Consider the following 14,958-nt stretch of genomic DNA (forward strand, 5'->3'; position numbering starts at 1 on the left):
TTTACCATTTAAAAAATATTTCAATCTAGGGGTATACTGACATGAAAAAGGATCAGACGTCCACACCAAAAATATTAAAACCTATATTTTCATAATTAGGAATAGACAGGAAAGAAAGATGATAGATATTTATATATTTTTAGTGTATTTTACAGCTGATTTAGGACCTGTTATCATAAGAGATGCTAACAGAAAGCTAACACAAGACGAATGTTTACTTTTATTAGGTCAGTTATTTCAGGCTCAGTAATTGTGATTAATTGTAATTGAACTTAAGTAATTGAGAACGTAGTTGTAATTGACACTCTGAGGATCAGAAATAATTGTAATTGAATTGTAGTTGGAAAAAATGCTGGTAACTGTAATCATAAGTCAATTGTAATTGAACAAAAATCCTCCATGTGTGATATAACTCGAAGTTTTTCAGTCCATATTATATATATATATATACAGTATAGATATTGTATATTGGGGGGTTTTGTTTCAGCCAATACACTGTAATTCATTTAATTGCTGCTATTGTCATTATTTGTAAGAGATATTTTCTATTTTAAGGATTCATGTGTTCATTTTCTTCATCCGTGCACTTGTTTATCTTTTTCAGTGTCGGTGGGTTTCGAGTACGAGTCGTGTCCAGACCTCATTCTATGGGAGAAGAGGACTGCTGTTCTGCAGGGGTATGAAACCACTGCTTCCAAACTTGGAGGATGGACTATTAGCAACCATCATGCTCTAAATATCCAAAGTGGTGAGTCATGGTTTACTCAAGCTTTTCTGTTTGGTCAAAAACCTACAGTAAAGTTATCTATAGCAGGATGCACACATAGAAAGATAAACAGGCTGTTTTTGTTCTGGTTTTATCCCTTCCTGGTCATGCACGGCAAACACCAGATGATCTTGTGTTTTATAAAATTATCCTTTGGTCTGTGGTCGGGTTGGGCAAATAGGAACCGGTTCCTAACATCCAGTTCCGGAACCGTTACGAAGATGTTTGCATTTCGATTCTTCTTTTTTCACTCAGACGTTACGATCAAAACTTTGCTGAAAACTTGCCAGATCTTTTTTTGTCTTTATGTGTGGAGTCTGTAGATGTTTTACTCAGTTTCTGATGAATTGGTTGGTTGTTCTATATTTTTCCTTATTTAAATTGTGTCTGACAGATTGTAAACTGTATTGATGTATTATCTATACAGACAGCATTGCTTCCACTGCAGTGGTAAGTCTTTTCCTTCAGTGGATGCCGTACTTATTTACGACTTATTTTGTTAAGGACAGATGAATTTTCTTGTTCCCTGTAAATGAGTGCTGAGAGGCACCAACAGGCCTGTCACTACCAGAGTCTCTCTGTGTGGATGTGGCTGAAAGGTCTCATCAGAGCAGATGAGATGCACTTGAAAAGTGCTGTGGAAAGGAGGCACTCTGATCCGTCACACTAAAAAGCTGCTGAATCTGAATTAGAGCTGCTACTCCGGTGTTGTCCTCCACCACCTCCACCACCCCCTCCCCTCGTCCTGCTCACGCTGGGCATTTTTCAGATCCATCCCTGCTTTAATTGCTGTCAGCCTGCGTCTCCCCGCAGCAGCAGAGCCTGAGATTAAATCATGTCCTAGGAAGGCGATGCATGGCTGATTGTCTCTGATTGACCAAATGCTGAGATGCTCCAAAAAAAAAAGCATCAAATACCGTCAGAAGCAGGAAATACTTCCTCAGACGTGCAGATGTTGGCTTTCAAATATGATTATGAGGATTTGGCTGCAGGAACATATTTGCATTTTATTATCAGACTCATTTTTTTTTTTACCAATGGTTGATCAATACGGTTCATCAACAGTGGTAATTTTAACCAAAAATGTTGATTTAGTAGTTTTAGTCCCATTGTTTTGACTAAAATGCAACTTGGTTTTAGTCAAAAGTTAGTCATGATGACTATTTCAGTTATAGTTCTAGTTAGGGCTGGGCGGTATGACCACTAGTGGGTCATTTAGGAAATAAAATACAACTCAGTGCAACAATCTAAGGCAAAATTAGAGAATATACTTAATAATAGTCCTTTTTTTACACATAGCTATATATCAAACAGGAAGAGCTAACAGCTAATATACTGTTCCTATTGTAGATTAAAAACCTCTCGTTTCCTCTTTAAATGAATCTATAAAATACTTGCTGGCACATTTTGGGTCTTTTATTACCATACAACAGGGGTTTCAAACTCATTTTAGTTGAGGGACCAAATACAGCTTTAAAGCAGTGGCTCTCAAACTTTTTTGGCTCAAGTACCCCTTTCTTTTATTTCTGAATTAAAATTGCTCCTTTGTCCGACCACAAAATTTTGATGTCATGATGGAATAAAGGAGTGAAAACATATTTTAAAGAACCTCATTGGACAGAAACAGTATTTAGTGTCCACTCAATAGATTTATTTCTATAGTTTTGATCATTTTCGACTAACTGGTATTTTTAGTTCATGTTCTAATCAAGATCATTTCATCATCTTTTTGTGTGTTTTTGGTGTGATTTTGTGTATTTTGTTGTTGTTTATGTTTTTTTTTTATTATCCAGTATTTTTTTTTTCTTATTTTGTGTGTTTTTTGTTGTCGTTTTTGTGTGTTGTTGATTTTATTCGAGTTATTCTCTCTCAGTGTGTGTGTTTTTGGTGTTTCTCTGTTATTTTTGTGTATTTTGTAGTGATCTTGTGTATTTAGTCTTTGTTGTGGTTTTATGTAAGTATTTTTCTTTCTTTATGTGTGTGTGTTTTTGTTGTCATTTTGTTGTTTTCTGTTCTTTTTTACTATACGTGATATATTTTTTTCTTATTCTGTGTTTTTGTTGTCGTTTCGTGGTCTGCTGGTAATTTTAACTAAAAATAAACATTATAAAACCCCATATTTTTAATGATTTCATTTGTTTATTTTCCACTCTCTCGCCATTGCGTACCCCTAGGGGTACACGTACCTCCATTTGAGAAACACTGCTCTAGAAGGCCTTGTTTTTCTGAGCTTTCTCCTCCGTTATCCGACCAGACGTCTTCGTACGAGCCGTGAATTCAAATCAGAGCCTCACCTTCTCCTCCTTCCTCAGGTATTCTTCACAAGGGCAACGGGGAGAACATCTTCATCTCCCAGCAACCTCCTGTAATCGGCAGCGTGATGGGCAACGGACGCAGGCGCAGCATCTCCTGCCCCAGCTGTAATGGCCTCGCAGACGGAAACAAGATGATGGCCCCGGTGGCGCTGGCCTGCGCCTCAGATGGAAGTCTGTACGTGGGCGATTTCAACTACGTGAGGAGGATTTTCACCACGGGGAACGTCACCAGCATCCTGGAGCTCAGGTTAGAACACACACACACACACACGCGCGCGGGTCGAGGACCACTGAGGTGTTTCTGAGATTGGCCTGAAGGCAACGTTTGATGGTTCCTGCGTTTCTTATTTACCTGTTTCAGCTATAGAGCTCACTGAAGGTTGTGTGATGTCATCTTATAGCTGAAGTGTTTTTTTTTACTCTTTTTTCCTGTTTCTATCCTCTCTGCCTTCCATCTACTAACATGATCTCTCCTTTTTCCTCCTCCTTTTTTCCTGTTTCTGCTGCTTTTGGCAATCTTTGACAGAAATAAAGACTTCAGGCATAGGTAAGCAAAGCCACAGTGTGTTTAATTATACACGTTTGAAAAGGAGCAAAAAACTTGGAATGATGGATCATTCTTTTCAGACATTATTAAAAATCAACGGAAATGACAAAAACAGCTCAGCTGAAACACTCATGTATTTTTCTGTTAAAAAATCTGAAATTTCAAAATATTTTTTTAAATAACATGAAAAATTGACAAAGTTGTTATTATTGATAATAACAACAACAACATACATACTGTATTAATTATGGCAATATCATTATTTATAATATTTATAATTATAATTTTAATATGTGTAATGATAAAAAAAAAATAATAATAATAATAATAATAATAATGATAATAATAATAATAATAATGATAATGATAATGATAATAATAATAATAATAATAACTATCATAATAATAATAATAATAATAATAATGATAATGATAATGATAATGATAATGATAATAATAATAATAATAATAATAATAACTATCATACTAATAATAATAATAATAATGATAATGATAATAATAATAATAATAATAATAATAATAATAATAATAATAATAATAATAATAATAACTATCATAATAATAATAATAATAATAATGTTCTTCCACTGCCTTACTATGTGCAATATTACCCATTACACCCAAAACCCCACTTACCACTTATTTATATATTTTCTGTACTGTTATCTTGGCCAATATTATCTATTATTTATTCATTTTTTTCCCCTAAATTTTCCTTTTTGTGTTTTCGTATTTAGTTTTCTTGCATGCACGTTGCTCTTTGTGTGTCTGCCTCCTGTAACATGTTATTTTTTCCCACTGTGTGATGAAATAAAGTATAATCTAATCTAATCTACAAGATTATTAGAATAAAGGCATAAAAATGCCCCAAAAAATGTGGATGAGAGGTGATTTAGAAGCTGCACATGAAATAAAATCACTTTAAACATGTTTTTGACATGTTTGACCAAATGTGACTTAACGACGACACAACAAAGTGCTCCGAGTGGTTGGATGAGGTTGTCATGGTAACGCAGACTTCCCCGTTTTAAGCTGTCTTCCTTGTTCAGCTTTGAAGCATTTGTGTATATACAGTATCTTTAGTAAGATAGCGTAGAGGGATCACGTCTGAAACATTATTTCCTTCATAATGAGCGCCAAATTTTATCATGTAAAGCTAAAAAAATGTTTTAATCTTTGTTACTGATTTACTTTAAAGCCAAAAGTTATGATGATGCTTGGTAAAGATCCTTCACTAATAAACACTCAGACACTGTAGAGACAAGAAATAACATTTGATCTAAAAGACACCATTTTCAAACTTAAATGAGGTATTATGTGGGACCAGCAGTGATATTGGAACTGTTAGGGACACGCCCCCCTCCCAACAAACTCATTAATATAATATTTTTCTGCTGTTTTATTTCATTGTTTTTGTTTATATTATGAAGCCAACTGTTTATATTGGACGGTGATTGTGGTTTACAAAGCGGAGGATGCACACAGTAGAGCTTTAATCAGGCCAAAAAAAGAAAACACGCCCCAAAACCGTCCGAAGCCGAATTAAGTCAATGTCTCTTTAAGGCCGAACGCGTTTCAACTCGACGGTGTTCAGGTTTGGCAACCGTTTGATCCGTTCTGAGTCATAAACATGACGAGCAGCTTCATGTGTCGCTACACGCTGTGTCCAGTTGAATCTCAATGTTTATATTGGACTGTGATTAAGGCACAGGCAATATCGGGGGCAGCTAAGTGGCTGCAGGGGTCCTCGGGTAAAGACGGGAACATCTGTATTAAATAGACGGCGCTGCTGATTAGTGGTGCAACGGATCAAAAAAGTCACGGATCGGATCGGATCATTTTTCGGTTCGGCGGCAAAAAAAAAAAGAAAAACACAAGACAAATAACTTTGTTCTCCATTTAATTTGTAGAACTCTTAGTGCAACACTTTTCTGTTCGTTAAATACAAACTTTTAACTTGAGGTGTCAATCCAATGCTTAAAGACAATTTTGAATCATATAAAAACAAAATTAAAGTGAAATATAAGGCATGACACCTTCATCCAAGTGTATGGAGAGTGACTTAAAAACTAGCATGTGACATCATCAAAATAGAATGAAAGAAGGAACAGAAAACACATCTGAGTTTATCATTTCACATTCACATTGACTTATTACGCACACACACACACACACAGCTGTTCCTTTCTCTCTCTCTCTCTCCTTCCCTGTGTGTGTGTGTGTGTGTGTGTGTGTGTGTGTGTGTGTGTGTGTGTGTGTGTGTGTGTGTCTCTCTTCAACTCTCACGCAATTACACACAGATACACAACAACCAGGAGCGTGAACCACACATACAGATGCTAGCGCTCAATCAAGCACGCGCACACACGGAGTTACGCACACACACACACATACACACACACACACAAGGACGGCAAATGGAACGGGCTTCATCGGGGCATTACTAATGATGTGTGGATCATTGTAAAAAGGTTTTTTTTGTTTTTTGTCAACCAACCCGCAGACCACGTGCGTTTCAAACCGTGGAGAGAGATCCCTGCGGATCACGGATCAATGATGATCTGTTGCACCACTACTGCTGATGTCTGTGTTTCTCAGTTAAAAAGAGTTCAAACAACCCTTGAGCGCCTGGAAGTTCCTTTTGTGTCCAAGTGTGCAACAATTACTACAACGGTACCGATTAAAAAGGGGAATAAAACCAGAAAAGCCCCCTATGCTGGTTGAAACATAGTGTAGGGGATGAAAATCACAGTGTAGGGGACCCTACGCTCACCAGCACTTCTAGAATCAGTGGGCGTGCACTACAGCTGTTCCCACTCAACGCTCTTGAAGCCAAAATATGGCAAATTTGATCCGGTGGGAGGAGCCCTGGTAACACGCCCTGCCCATTTAGTGTAATGCCCTGATGACTTAGGCAGCCTAGCTACGCCACAAACTTAGGTATGTTTCTTGTTGAACATTCTACCAACGTCTTGTTCAGATCATAGACGTTAGTACAAAGCCACCATATATTTACACTCAAATATCTAAACGTACTGTATTTAAAAATGAAGAAAATCACACATCTCGGCTTTCCTTCACGACGTCCCTGCTATTCACTAAGAGAGCTACGCAAGACCATCAAACCAGGCTGTCAATCGTCGTCATATGTGACGTAAAATCCTGTTTTTCAACCTCAAATAACTTATTTCAAAACAAACTTCACAGAAAAATGAGCCCTTGAACACAATGTAGGGTGATAAGAACTAATGATGACAGCAGAGTTCAGGTTTGGAAAAGAAATTAGGTGACGAGTATTTTAACGTTACGTTTTGTCCCACATCCCATCTGTTATCATTGAGGAGGCGGGGATTATGACCTGTACTGCAGCCAGTCAGCAGGGGGAGCTCTAAAAATAAAAGCTTCACTCCACCAGGGAGATTGTCTTGTCCATTTTTTTTTTTACAGTTTATGGCGAGAACCCTGGAGATACATTAGACTGGAAATAAATAGGAGTGATCCCGACATGACGTCAGCGTTCTTTATGTGAACGCTGATTGGCTGAAATTTCCAAAATGGCCACGCCCATATATTAAGTGATTAGTCAAAAGTTTGTAAATCGTCTTCTCGTTAAATGAAGAATATCTTAATGTTTTGTAATGGGTTGGTCATTTAGGTTTTACGTAACTTGCGTCTGTCGTTTCTCAGTAGATTTTTTTATCGGTATAGCTTGAGTTTGAAAGTGTGAAATCTCTTCAGCTGCTGTAAAGCTACTGTATTGATTTATTCTCTGTCACTGAGACGTGTGTGTTGTCAAAGTGAGGTTGGAGAACCTTGTGATGCTGGTCACGACTGACCACATGAGAGTAAAAAACCAAACGAACAACACCACCACCATGTTTCTGAGGTCCCCAATGCTTTCCTTTGTGTATGAGGTTTTTCATTCCCACACTGACCTGAACACACCACGCACACGGGGGATATGCTCTAATATCAATGCTGTTTTACTCCAAACACATTAGCATTTTAGGAAGCGGATTCACCCAGGTCTGCACAGCATGTGTCTGTATTAAACGGGTGGCTGCTTCTTCTTCATGTGTGAGCTTTGCAATAGTAACGGGAGGTTGGGGATCTCACTGTTCATTGACCCCCTGCTACGGACGTCCCCATTGGCTGGAACCAGCTTTACGACAGCGAGCAGCAAAATCCAATTATCTCCTCCAAACTAAATGTTGTCTGTGAATATAGAAGCAGTTTATGGTTATAGCTCAAGGTCAGGGAAGGAATAGTGGCGAGTAGTTAAATACACTTTCTATGTGAAACTAACAGAACGCAAAGTAGATTTAACTTATTAAGATTCCAGCTAAAGTTAATGCCTTTCAGAACTCGTCTTTATAGTATTTTAAATCCCTTAAAATGCTGAAATTAAATTAAAAAAAACGTGTTATAAATTATTGAACAATTTACATTAACAGAAAAACCTCTGTATTCTACTGTATTATTGATTTATCCCCTTTAAAAGTCCTGATGTATGTATTATGTTTTGACTTTAATATTGCTATTTTATATACAGTATATAGTGTTCTATTGATGCTTGTAAATGACATTTAAATGCCTTGTTATCTGTATATAATGTGCACTTTTGCTCGATTAAAAAAATAAATAAATAAATAAGATTCCACCTAAAGAAAATGAACTATCTACTGCATATGTGTCCAACTCAAGGCCCGGGGGCCAAATTTGGGCCTTCACAGCATCTGATTCGGAGAAAGTGAAAATGAAATAAAATGTTGTTGAAAGAAGAACTCTGAATTTTTCCAAAATCCTGCAATTTTTCCTCAAGTTATTCCACAAAATCTCCCCAAATTAAATAAAAATTGGTCAAAAAAAATATTAAATCAAAGGACATTGAAGTATCTTTCACTTATTGCTCAGATATTGTTGATGCCTTCCATACTTTATGTTTATTTTATTACTGGAAGTGCAAACACGGGAACATAAATATTGAAATTATTAATCTCTCCACCTAAATTGTGATGGAACTGGTCCGTATTTGGCCCCTCAACCAAAATAAAAATGAGTTTGACACCCCTTGTGTACTGTACCCATGGTTGGGGTCAATTTATAATTGTAATTGTGTAATTTAAAAAGAATTACAATGATGACATAGTTCTAATTGGAAAGTTTGTGAAATACTCTTTGACAATGGTCAGCTACGTCTCAACACTTTAGAATTTCTGCCACATCGGGACGTGCAACACACCGTGACCTCAACGCGCGCCACGTGTGCGTGCGAGGGCTCGTTCATCGCTGCCTGCAGCTTTAATTGTAATTGAACATGTATAACTGCAGTATGTAATTGAGCCCAACTGTGACTGTCCACCTGGAATCTACTGTAAACATTCTATATGAGTCAACTCTGGTCAGTGAGCTGAATGTGACCGTGACATGACGTAATAGCCTGAGGAAGACTTCCATGTCCCGACATCACAGATTCACTGAAGGTCAATTGTCATGTGAAATTATCCAGTGGAGATGACATTATTTCACGGAGCCACTCGTTTCTCTCCTTGTATTAAATTTAAAAATGTCAGTTTTGGCACCGTCACCCTGTCCACGAGCAATAACAGGAGCCCTCCAGGTTAAAGTTGAAATATTATCTTAATCCACGGAGAATGGAGGCCCTGGTGACAGGTTTCTACGTAATGTTTATGGGCTTTGGTAAATCTGTGCTGGATCCTGCCTTAAGGAGTGCACGTGTCAAAGGTGGCGGTTACTGCGCTGTTTATTCTCTGTTTTCTCTCTCAACGAGACACAAGATTTGGGTTTTTAATCCAGAAATAAACTCAAGTTTGAAAGCAACTTTAGACTGTGTTAAACTTGATGTTAAAGTCGATATGTTTATGTAGCTTAGGCATGAGCAACTTGTGGCCCGCGACACACATGACAGAAAAAAAATGAAACGAAAAATACACAAAAGGAGAGAAAAATAACAAAATGAGATCAAAAACACACAAAATAACAATATCACACAACAAGTAGAAGTAGAAGTACAGAAAATTACAACAAAAATACAGAAATTGACAGCAAAAATACACAAAATAGCAACAACGAAATGCGCGACCCAACAAGAGCATAGAAAATAAAAAATACACAAAAGGACAAAAAAAAAAATCCAAAAATAACACAAAATGGGGGAAAAACACACAAAATAACAATATCACACAAAAAAAAACTGAGAAGTACACAAGATGACAACAAAAAATACACAAAATAACAACAACAAAATTAAAAGGTGTTGTAGGTGCTTAAATATCTTGTTGCTGCTTTTCTTGACTTTTTTCTACGGAATAGTTTGACATTAAAGGTGCAGTCCGCAACTCTCAGATCCCTCTCTCCCCCTCCCTCCCCGCTGCTCTCTTGCCCTGCCCCCAAACATTCCAAAGTCTCTCCCTCGGAGGAGCTAACATGCTAACGTTTGTCCGACAGCAATATCACAGTAATATAACATGCTCTGTTAAAAGCATATTACTGCAGCGTTTTTGCACACACCTCAGCAACAGCAGCAACAACACAGTGTCACTTACAGCAGCCACATGAACAACACATGCACTACAGAGTTCTAGTGTAACAATTACAAATCAAACATAATGTAAATCAAGCAGCAGTAATTACCTTTCAAGCAGAAAAGTCACCAATTCCATCTTGTACTCCTCCAGACCATACACTGTAAAAAAGACAGCGCTCCAGGTCCGGGAAGGGGGCGGGGCCTGTGAGTAGCAGCTGTCAGACAGTCCATCAAACACAATCCTGGCTCTGATTGGTTCTTTTTGCTCGGTCGCGGTGCATTCTGGCGATCTGCCAAAGGCTGCAGGAGCAGCAGGGGGCGGGGCTCAATGAGTCTGTTTTTTTCACACAAACTACTAGTTTGATATAAAGCTGTCCTTACATAGTGACTGCTTTAGCAAATATGACACAAAGTCACTTTTCTAAGAGTTGCAGACTGCACCTTTAATAATTTTAATTCTCTAACTGTTATTGTTTTGCACAGAAACCTTATTCTTTTTGTTCCCAAAGTCTGAAAGTAAACAACTAAAAACTTAAAACTAGATGAACTAAGGTCTTTTTAGATAAATAAATGCATACCTCTACTTTCCCCGCGGTACTCTTCCGTCATTATGCACAGGCTTTAATAGAATTCAAAAGCAGCTTTTTTTTTTCTTTCATCATAAATGTGCTCAATTACCTCAGGATCATATTTAAACTTTCTCTTGTGCATCGTAAATTGGCCCCGAGCTTTACTGCTGGGGTTGTTTTCATATTTGCAAATGACGTTTTGCTGCCGTCTCTTCTATATGATCTCAATTCAGTTGTTTACGTGGTGTAAAGGAAAAATGTTATTACTTGGAACAAGAGGACACACTCCGTAAGAGCAAAAAAGGTGTTTTTTAAAAAGGAAGCATCATGTGACTAACAATCTATAACCTGCTTTATTTCAATACATTACAGTTAAACTGATTATGGAGTTCCTTAAACAAAATTAATTCCACTTGAAAAAGCACTACAAACTCAATGAGTATATACTGTCTACTATATACTATAAGTATGATTAGGATGATGAGTGTTCCCACTGAAGTTTACGTCCAAGTTTCCCAAGATGCATTTGGAACCTACGATGACAAAAACCTGAAATGTTGATTGTTGTTGGGGGTTTTTAACTCAAATTGTTTCTATTTATTTAGATTATTTAAATAAATGGCATTTCCTGATTCTTGGAACAAATTCTGAGCTAACTCTGAGCTAAGCTAATTGCACTACAGTCGTGTCTTAAGCTTTACCGTCATATAATGTTTAATCTCGTTTTGTTTTGTCAAATGTAATCTCATTTCATTCTACCCGCTCCATGTCCTGGGTTTAAGCCATAATGGGATGCAAATGACTCACTAAATGGCTTTTAAATCCATTTAATTGAATGTACAAAATAGCTCTTATTGAAAGCTGTAATCCCTCCAGCTTTATTGACTTGAGCTTTCACCTCTTTCTCTTTTTTCCATCGCAGCAACAGCCCCGCACACAAGTACTACCTGGCCACCAGCCCCGTGAACAACAACGTGTACCTTTCAGACACCAGCAACAAGAAGGTGTTCAGGTTGAAGTCGCTGAATTTGGTCAAAGATGTGGCCAAGAACCTGGAGCTGGTGGCTGGTACTGGAGACCAGTGCCTCCCATACGACGACGCTCGCTGTGGGGACGGAGGCAAAGCTGTGGAGGCAACTCTGACGAACCCAAGAGGTAACGCATACAGAATATATGATTTATTTGATTTCTGTAGAACAGGCAAACTGAACAACTTTTCTAACATGTGCCGTACATACATGTAGCTATTTATCTAAATCAGACATGAGCTACTGTAATTTTGTGTGCCCTTCAAAGTAAGAATCACAAAAAGACTCAAGTAAATGATTAAAAAAACATTACAATGACTTAAAAACACAAATAAAATGATAGACAAAGGCATAAAATGACAGAAAAATACACAAAATGACACTAATCTTACACAAAAATACAATAAAAATACACAAAATGACTAAAAAAAATCTTGGAAAATGACAAAACACAAATAACTTTTTAAAACATAAAAATGACATAAAATACACAAAGTTACTCAAGAAAATGATTTAAAAAAAACTAAAATCACAGACAAATGCACAAAAATGACATTAATTTTACACATTAATAACATAAATTACACAAAATGACAACAGTTATACACAAAATGACAAAAAACACTAAAATGACTTAAAAAAAACACACACAATGACAGAAACCGTCACAAAACGAGACTAATCTCACACAAAATACAATAAAATTAAACACAATGACAGAAAAATACACAAAATAACTCAAGATAAGAACAAAAAACATTAAAATGTATTTTGAAAACACACACAAAATGACAAAAAGACACAAAATGGATCCAAAAACACACAAGAACAGAATATATAAGAATGAAGGGAAGAAAAAAAAACCCAAAAACACAAAATCCTTCATTCCTTCCTGTATTAATTCTCATATTTGTCATTTTTCTAAATGCTGACATGAATGTTGATAACATCACATTTTTGCAACCTTTCAACGATAATAGAAGTCTCTTATTCCTGATCTAGATGACGAGTCTATTTTAGCTTCTCTATATTATAGGTTGTGCTGTATAGATTATATGTGCTTTAGCTACTTTCTCAATTGGATCATGTATTAGTCATTAAATCACATGGCCGTTTAGTCCACGCCACAGGGATGACATGATGACTCATGTGTGCAGAAGCACTATTGTCCTTTTAGAGACGTGCACTTATATCATCTCACGCTGCATTGAAAACATGGACATCTCCTTTAGCTGCCTAAACGAACCTATTAGAATAAATATATATATATATATATATATATAGATTATGAATATGATTATTCCTCATTGTTGTCTGTGGGAGGGCGACCAAGAAAGCACGACCCTGCATTGATGAAATTTGGTTGTAATTGAATCAATACGTACAGTACTCTCATCATGTTTGACATTTCTATTGTTCCCCGCTATTGATTAAAAAAAAATAAATCCAACCACATTAGTTTTCATTGCCTTGATTAGTCTGACACTAAATGAGAAAACTTATACACAAAAATCCAATAAAAACACACAAAATGAACACAAAATGGCTCAAGAAAAGGACTTAAAACACACAGAAAATTACAGAAAAATGCACAAAATGACAGTAAAATACAGTAAATTACTCAAGATAATGACAAAAAACACTAAAAGGACTTAAAAAACACACACAAAATGACAAAAAATACACAAAATAACAGAAAAATACACAAAATGGCACTAGTCTCACGTAAATATTAAATAAAAATACATTGAATGACTCCAAAAAACTAAGAAAATGACAAAAACATTAAAATGTCTTAAAAAACACAAAATGACAAAAAAAAAACACAAAATGACACCAATCTCTCGCAAAAATGGAATAATAATGAAATGGCTTAACACACACACACAAAATGACAAAAACATACACAAAATGGCAAAACACTAAAATAACTTTTTAGAACACAGAAAAATGACAGAAAAATACACAAAATGACATCAATCTCTCACAAAATGACATCAATCTCTCACAAAAAATGAATAAAAATACAAAGAAACTGAGAAAAACACTAAAATTACAGCACAACCCTGTATTGATGAAATTTGGTTGTAATTGAATCAATCTGTACAGTACTCCCATCATGTTTGACATTTCTATTGTTCCCCACTATTGATTAAAAAAATAAATTTAACCACATTAGTTTTCATTGCCTTGATTAGTCTGTCATTTTATTGCACAGAAAAGCCTTTAATTTAATCACATTAGGGCCCAGATAAACAGAAAAGCAGCAGAAGAAGAAGAAGCTTCCTTCCTTCCTTCCTTCCTTCCTTCCTTCCATCCCTCCCTCCCTCCCTCCCTCCCTCCCTCCCTCCCTCCTTCCTTCCTTCCTTCCTTCCTTCCTTCCTGTGCTCATTACACCACGTTTTAATCTCCAGGAATCACCGTAGACAAGTACGGTGTTATATTCTTCGTGGACGGGACCATGATTCGTCGGATTGATCAGAACGGGATCATCTCCACCCTCCTGGGCTTCAACGATCTGACCTCTGCGCGACCTCTGAGCTGTGACGCAGTGATGGACATCTCTCAGGTATGACCTCAGTGACCTGCTGCACCTGCACAGCTGCTGCCTTCTCTCCTGTCTCTCAGCCTGAAACTCTCTCCTTGAATAACCCCCATCTGCAGGACATTTACACCCCCCGTTGGAGATTTAGTTTCTGTAGCCACGTGCTACCAGTCTGCACTGCTTTGACCTTTGAGTTAGTTTCCAACGTAGACAGGGGGCCTAATGGGGATTATAGGATAGAATTAGCTTATTAGCTCACTTCAGCTAAATTCCAAATGGTTTTTAAAAGGAAAAAAAAACACATTGTGATTGGTCAAATATACACATTATGACAATCACAGTATATAACAATTATTTAAAGATTCATAAATAATTAATGCAAGATTACTATTCAGCAAACTGTGCGAGATGAGAACACATCTATAATAGATGTTTTCTTATATGGGGAACTTTATTTTTTGCTACCAGTGGATCTAGGCTAGCAGCGCAGTAGCTCATTTCATACACAAGGTAATTCAATGTGTTTTACACAATAGAAAACAATAAAAACATACAAAACTAGAGTTTGAAATTAAAAATAATAATCATTTATTCAGACATCTTTGTTTTGAGGAAATTTA

At 36.7% G+C, this 14,958-nt stretch overlaps 1 protein-coding gene across 1 annotated transcript in view; it reads left to right on the top strand.

The window, feature by feature from the left end:
* Positions 1 to 14,958, top strand: part of tenm4 (teneurin transmembrane protein 4) — a 216,233-nt gene that overhangs the window by 154,422 nt on the left and 46,853 nt on the right. Inside the window, 4 exon segments of the mRNA XM_028464343.1 lie at positions 605 to 748; positions 3,079 to 3,328; positions 11,688 to 11,920; positions 14,208 to 14,362. Of these exon segments, the coding sequence (XP_028320144.1) occupies positions 605 to 748; positions 3,079 to 3,328; positions 11,688 to 11,920; positions 14,208 to 14,362 (782 nt within the window).

The sequence above is a fragment of the Gouania willdenowi genome, chromosome 13 (assembly GCF_900634775.1).
Source record: "Gouania willdenowi chromosome 13, fGouWil2.1, whole genome shotgun sequence".
NCBI lineage: Eukaryota > Metazoa > Chordata > Actinopteri > Blenniiformes > Gobiesocidae > Gouania > Gouania willdenowi.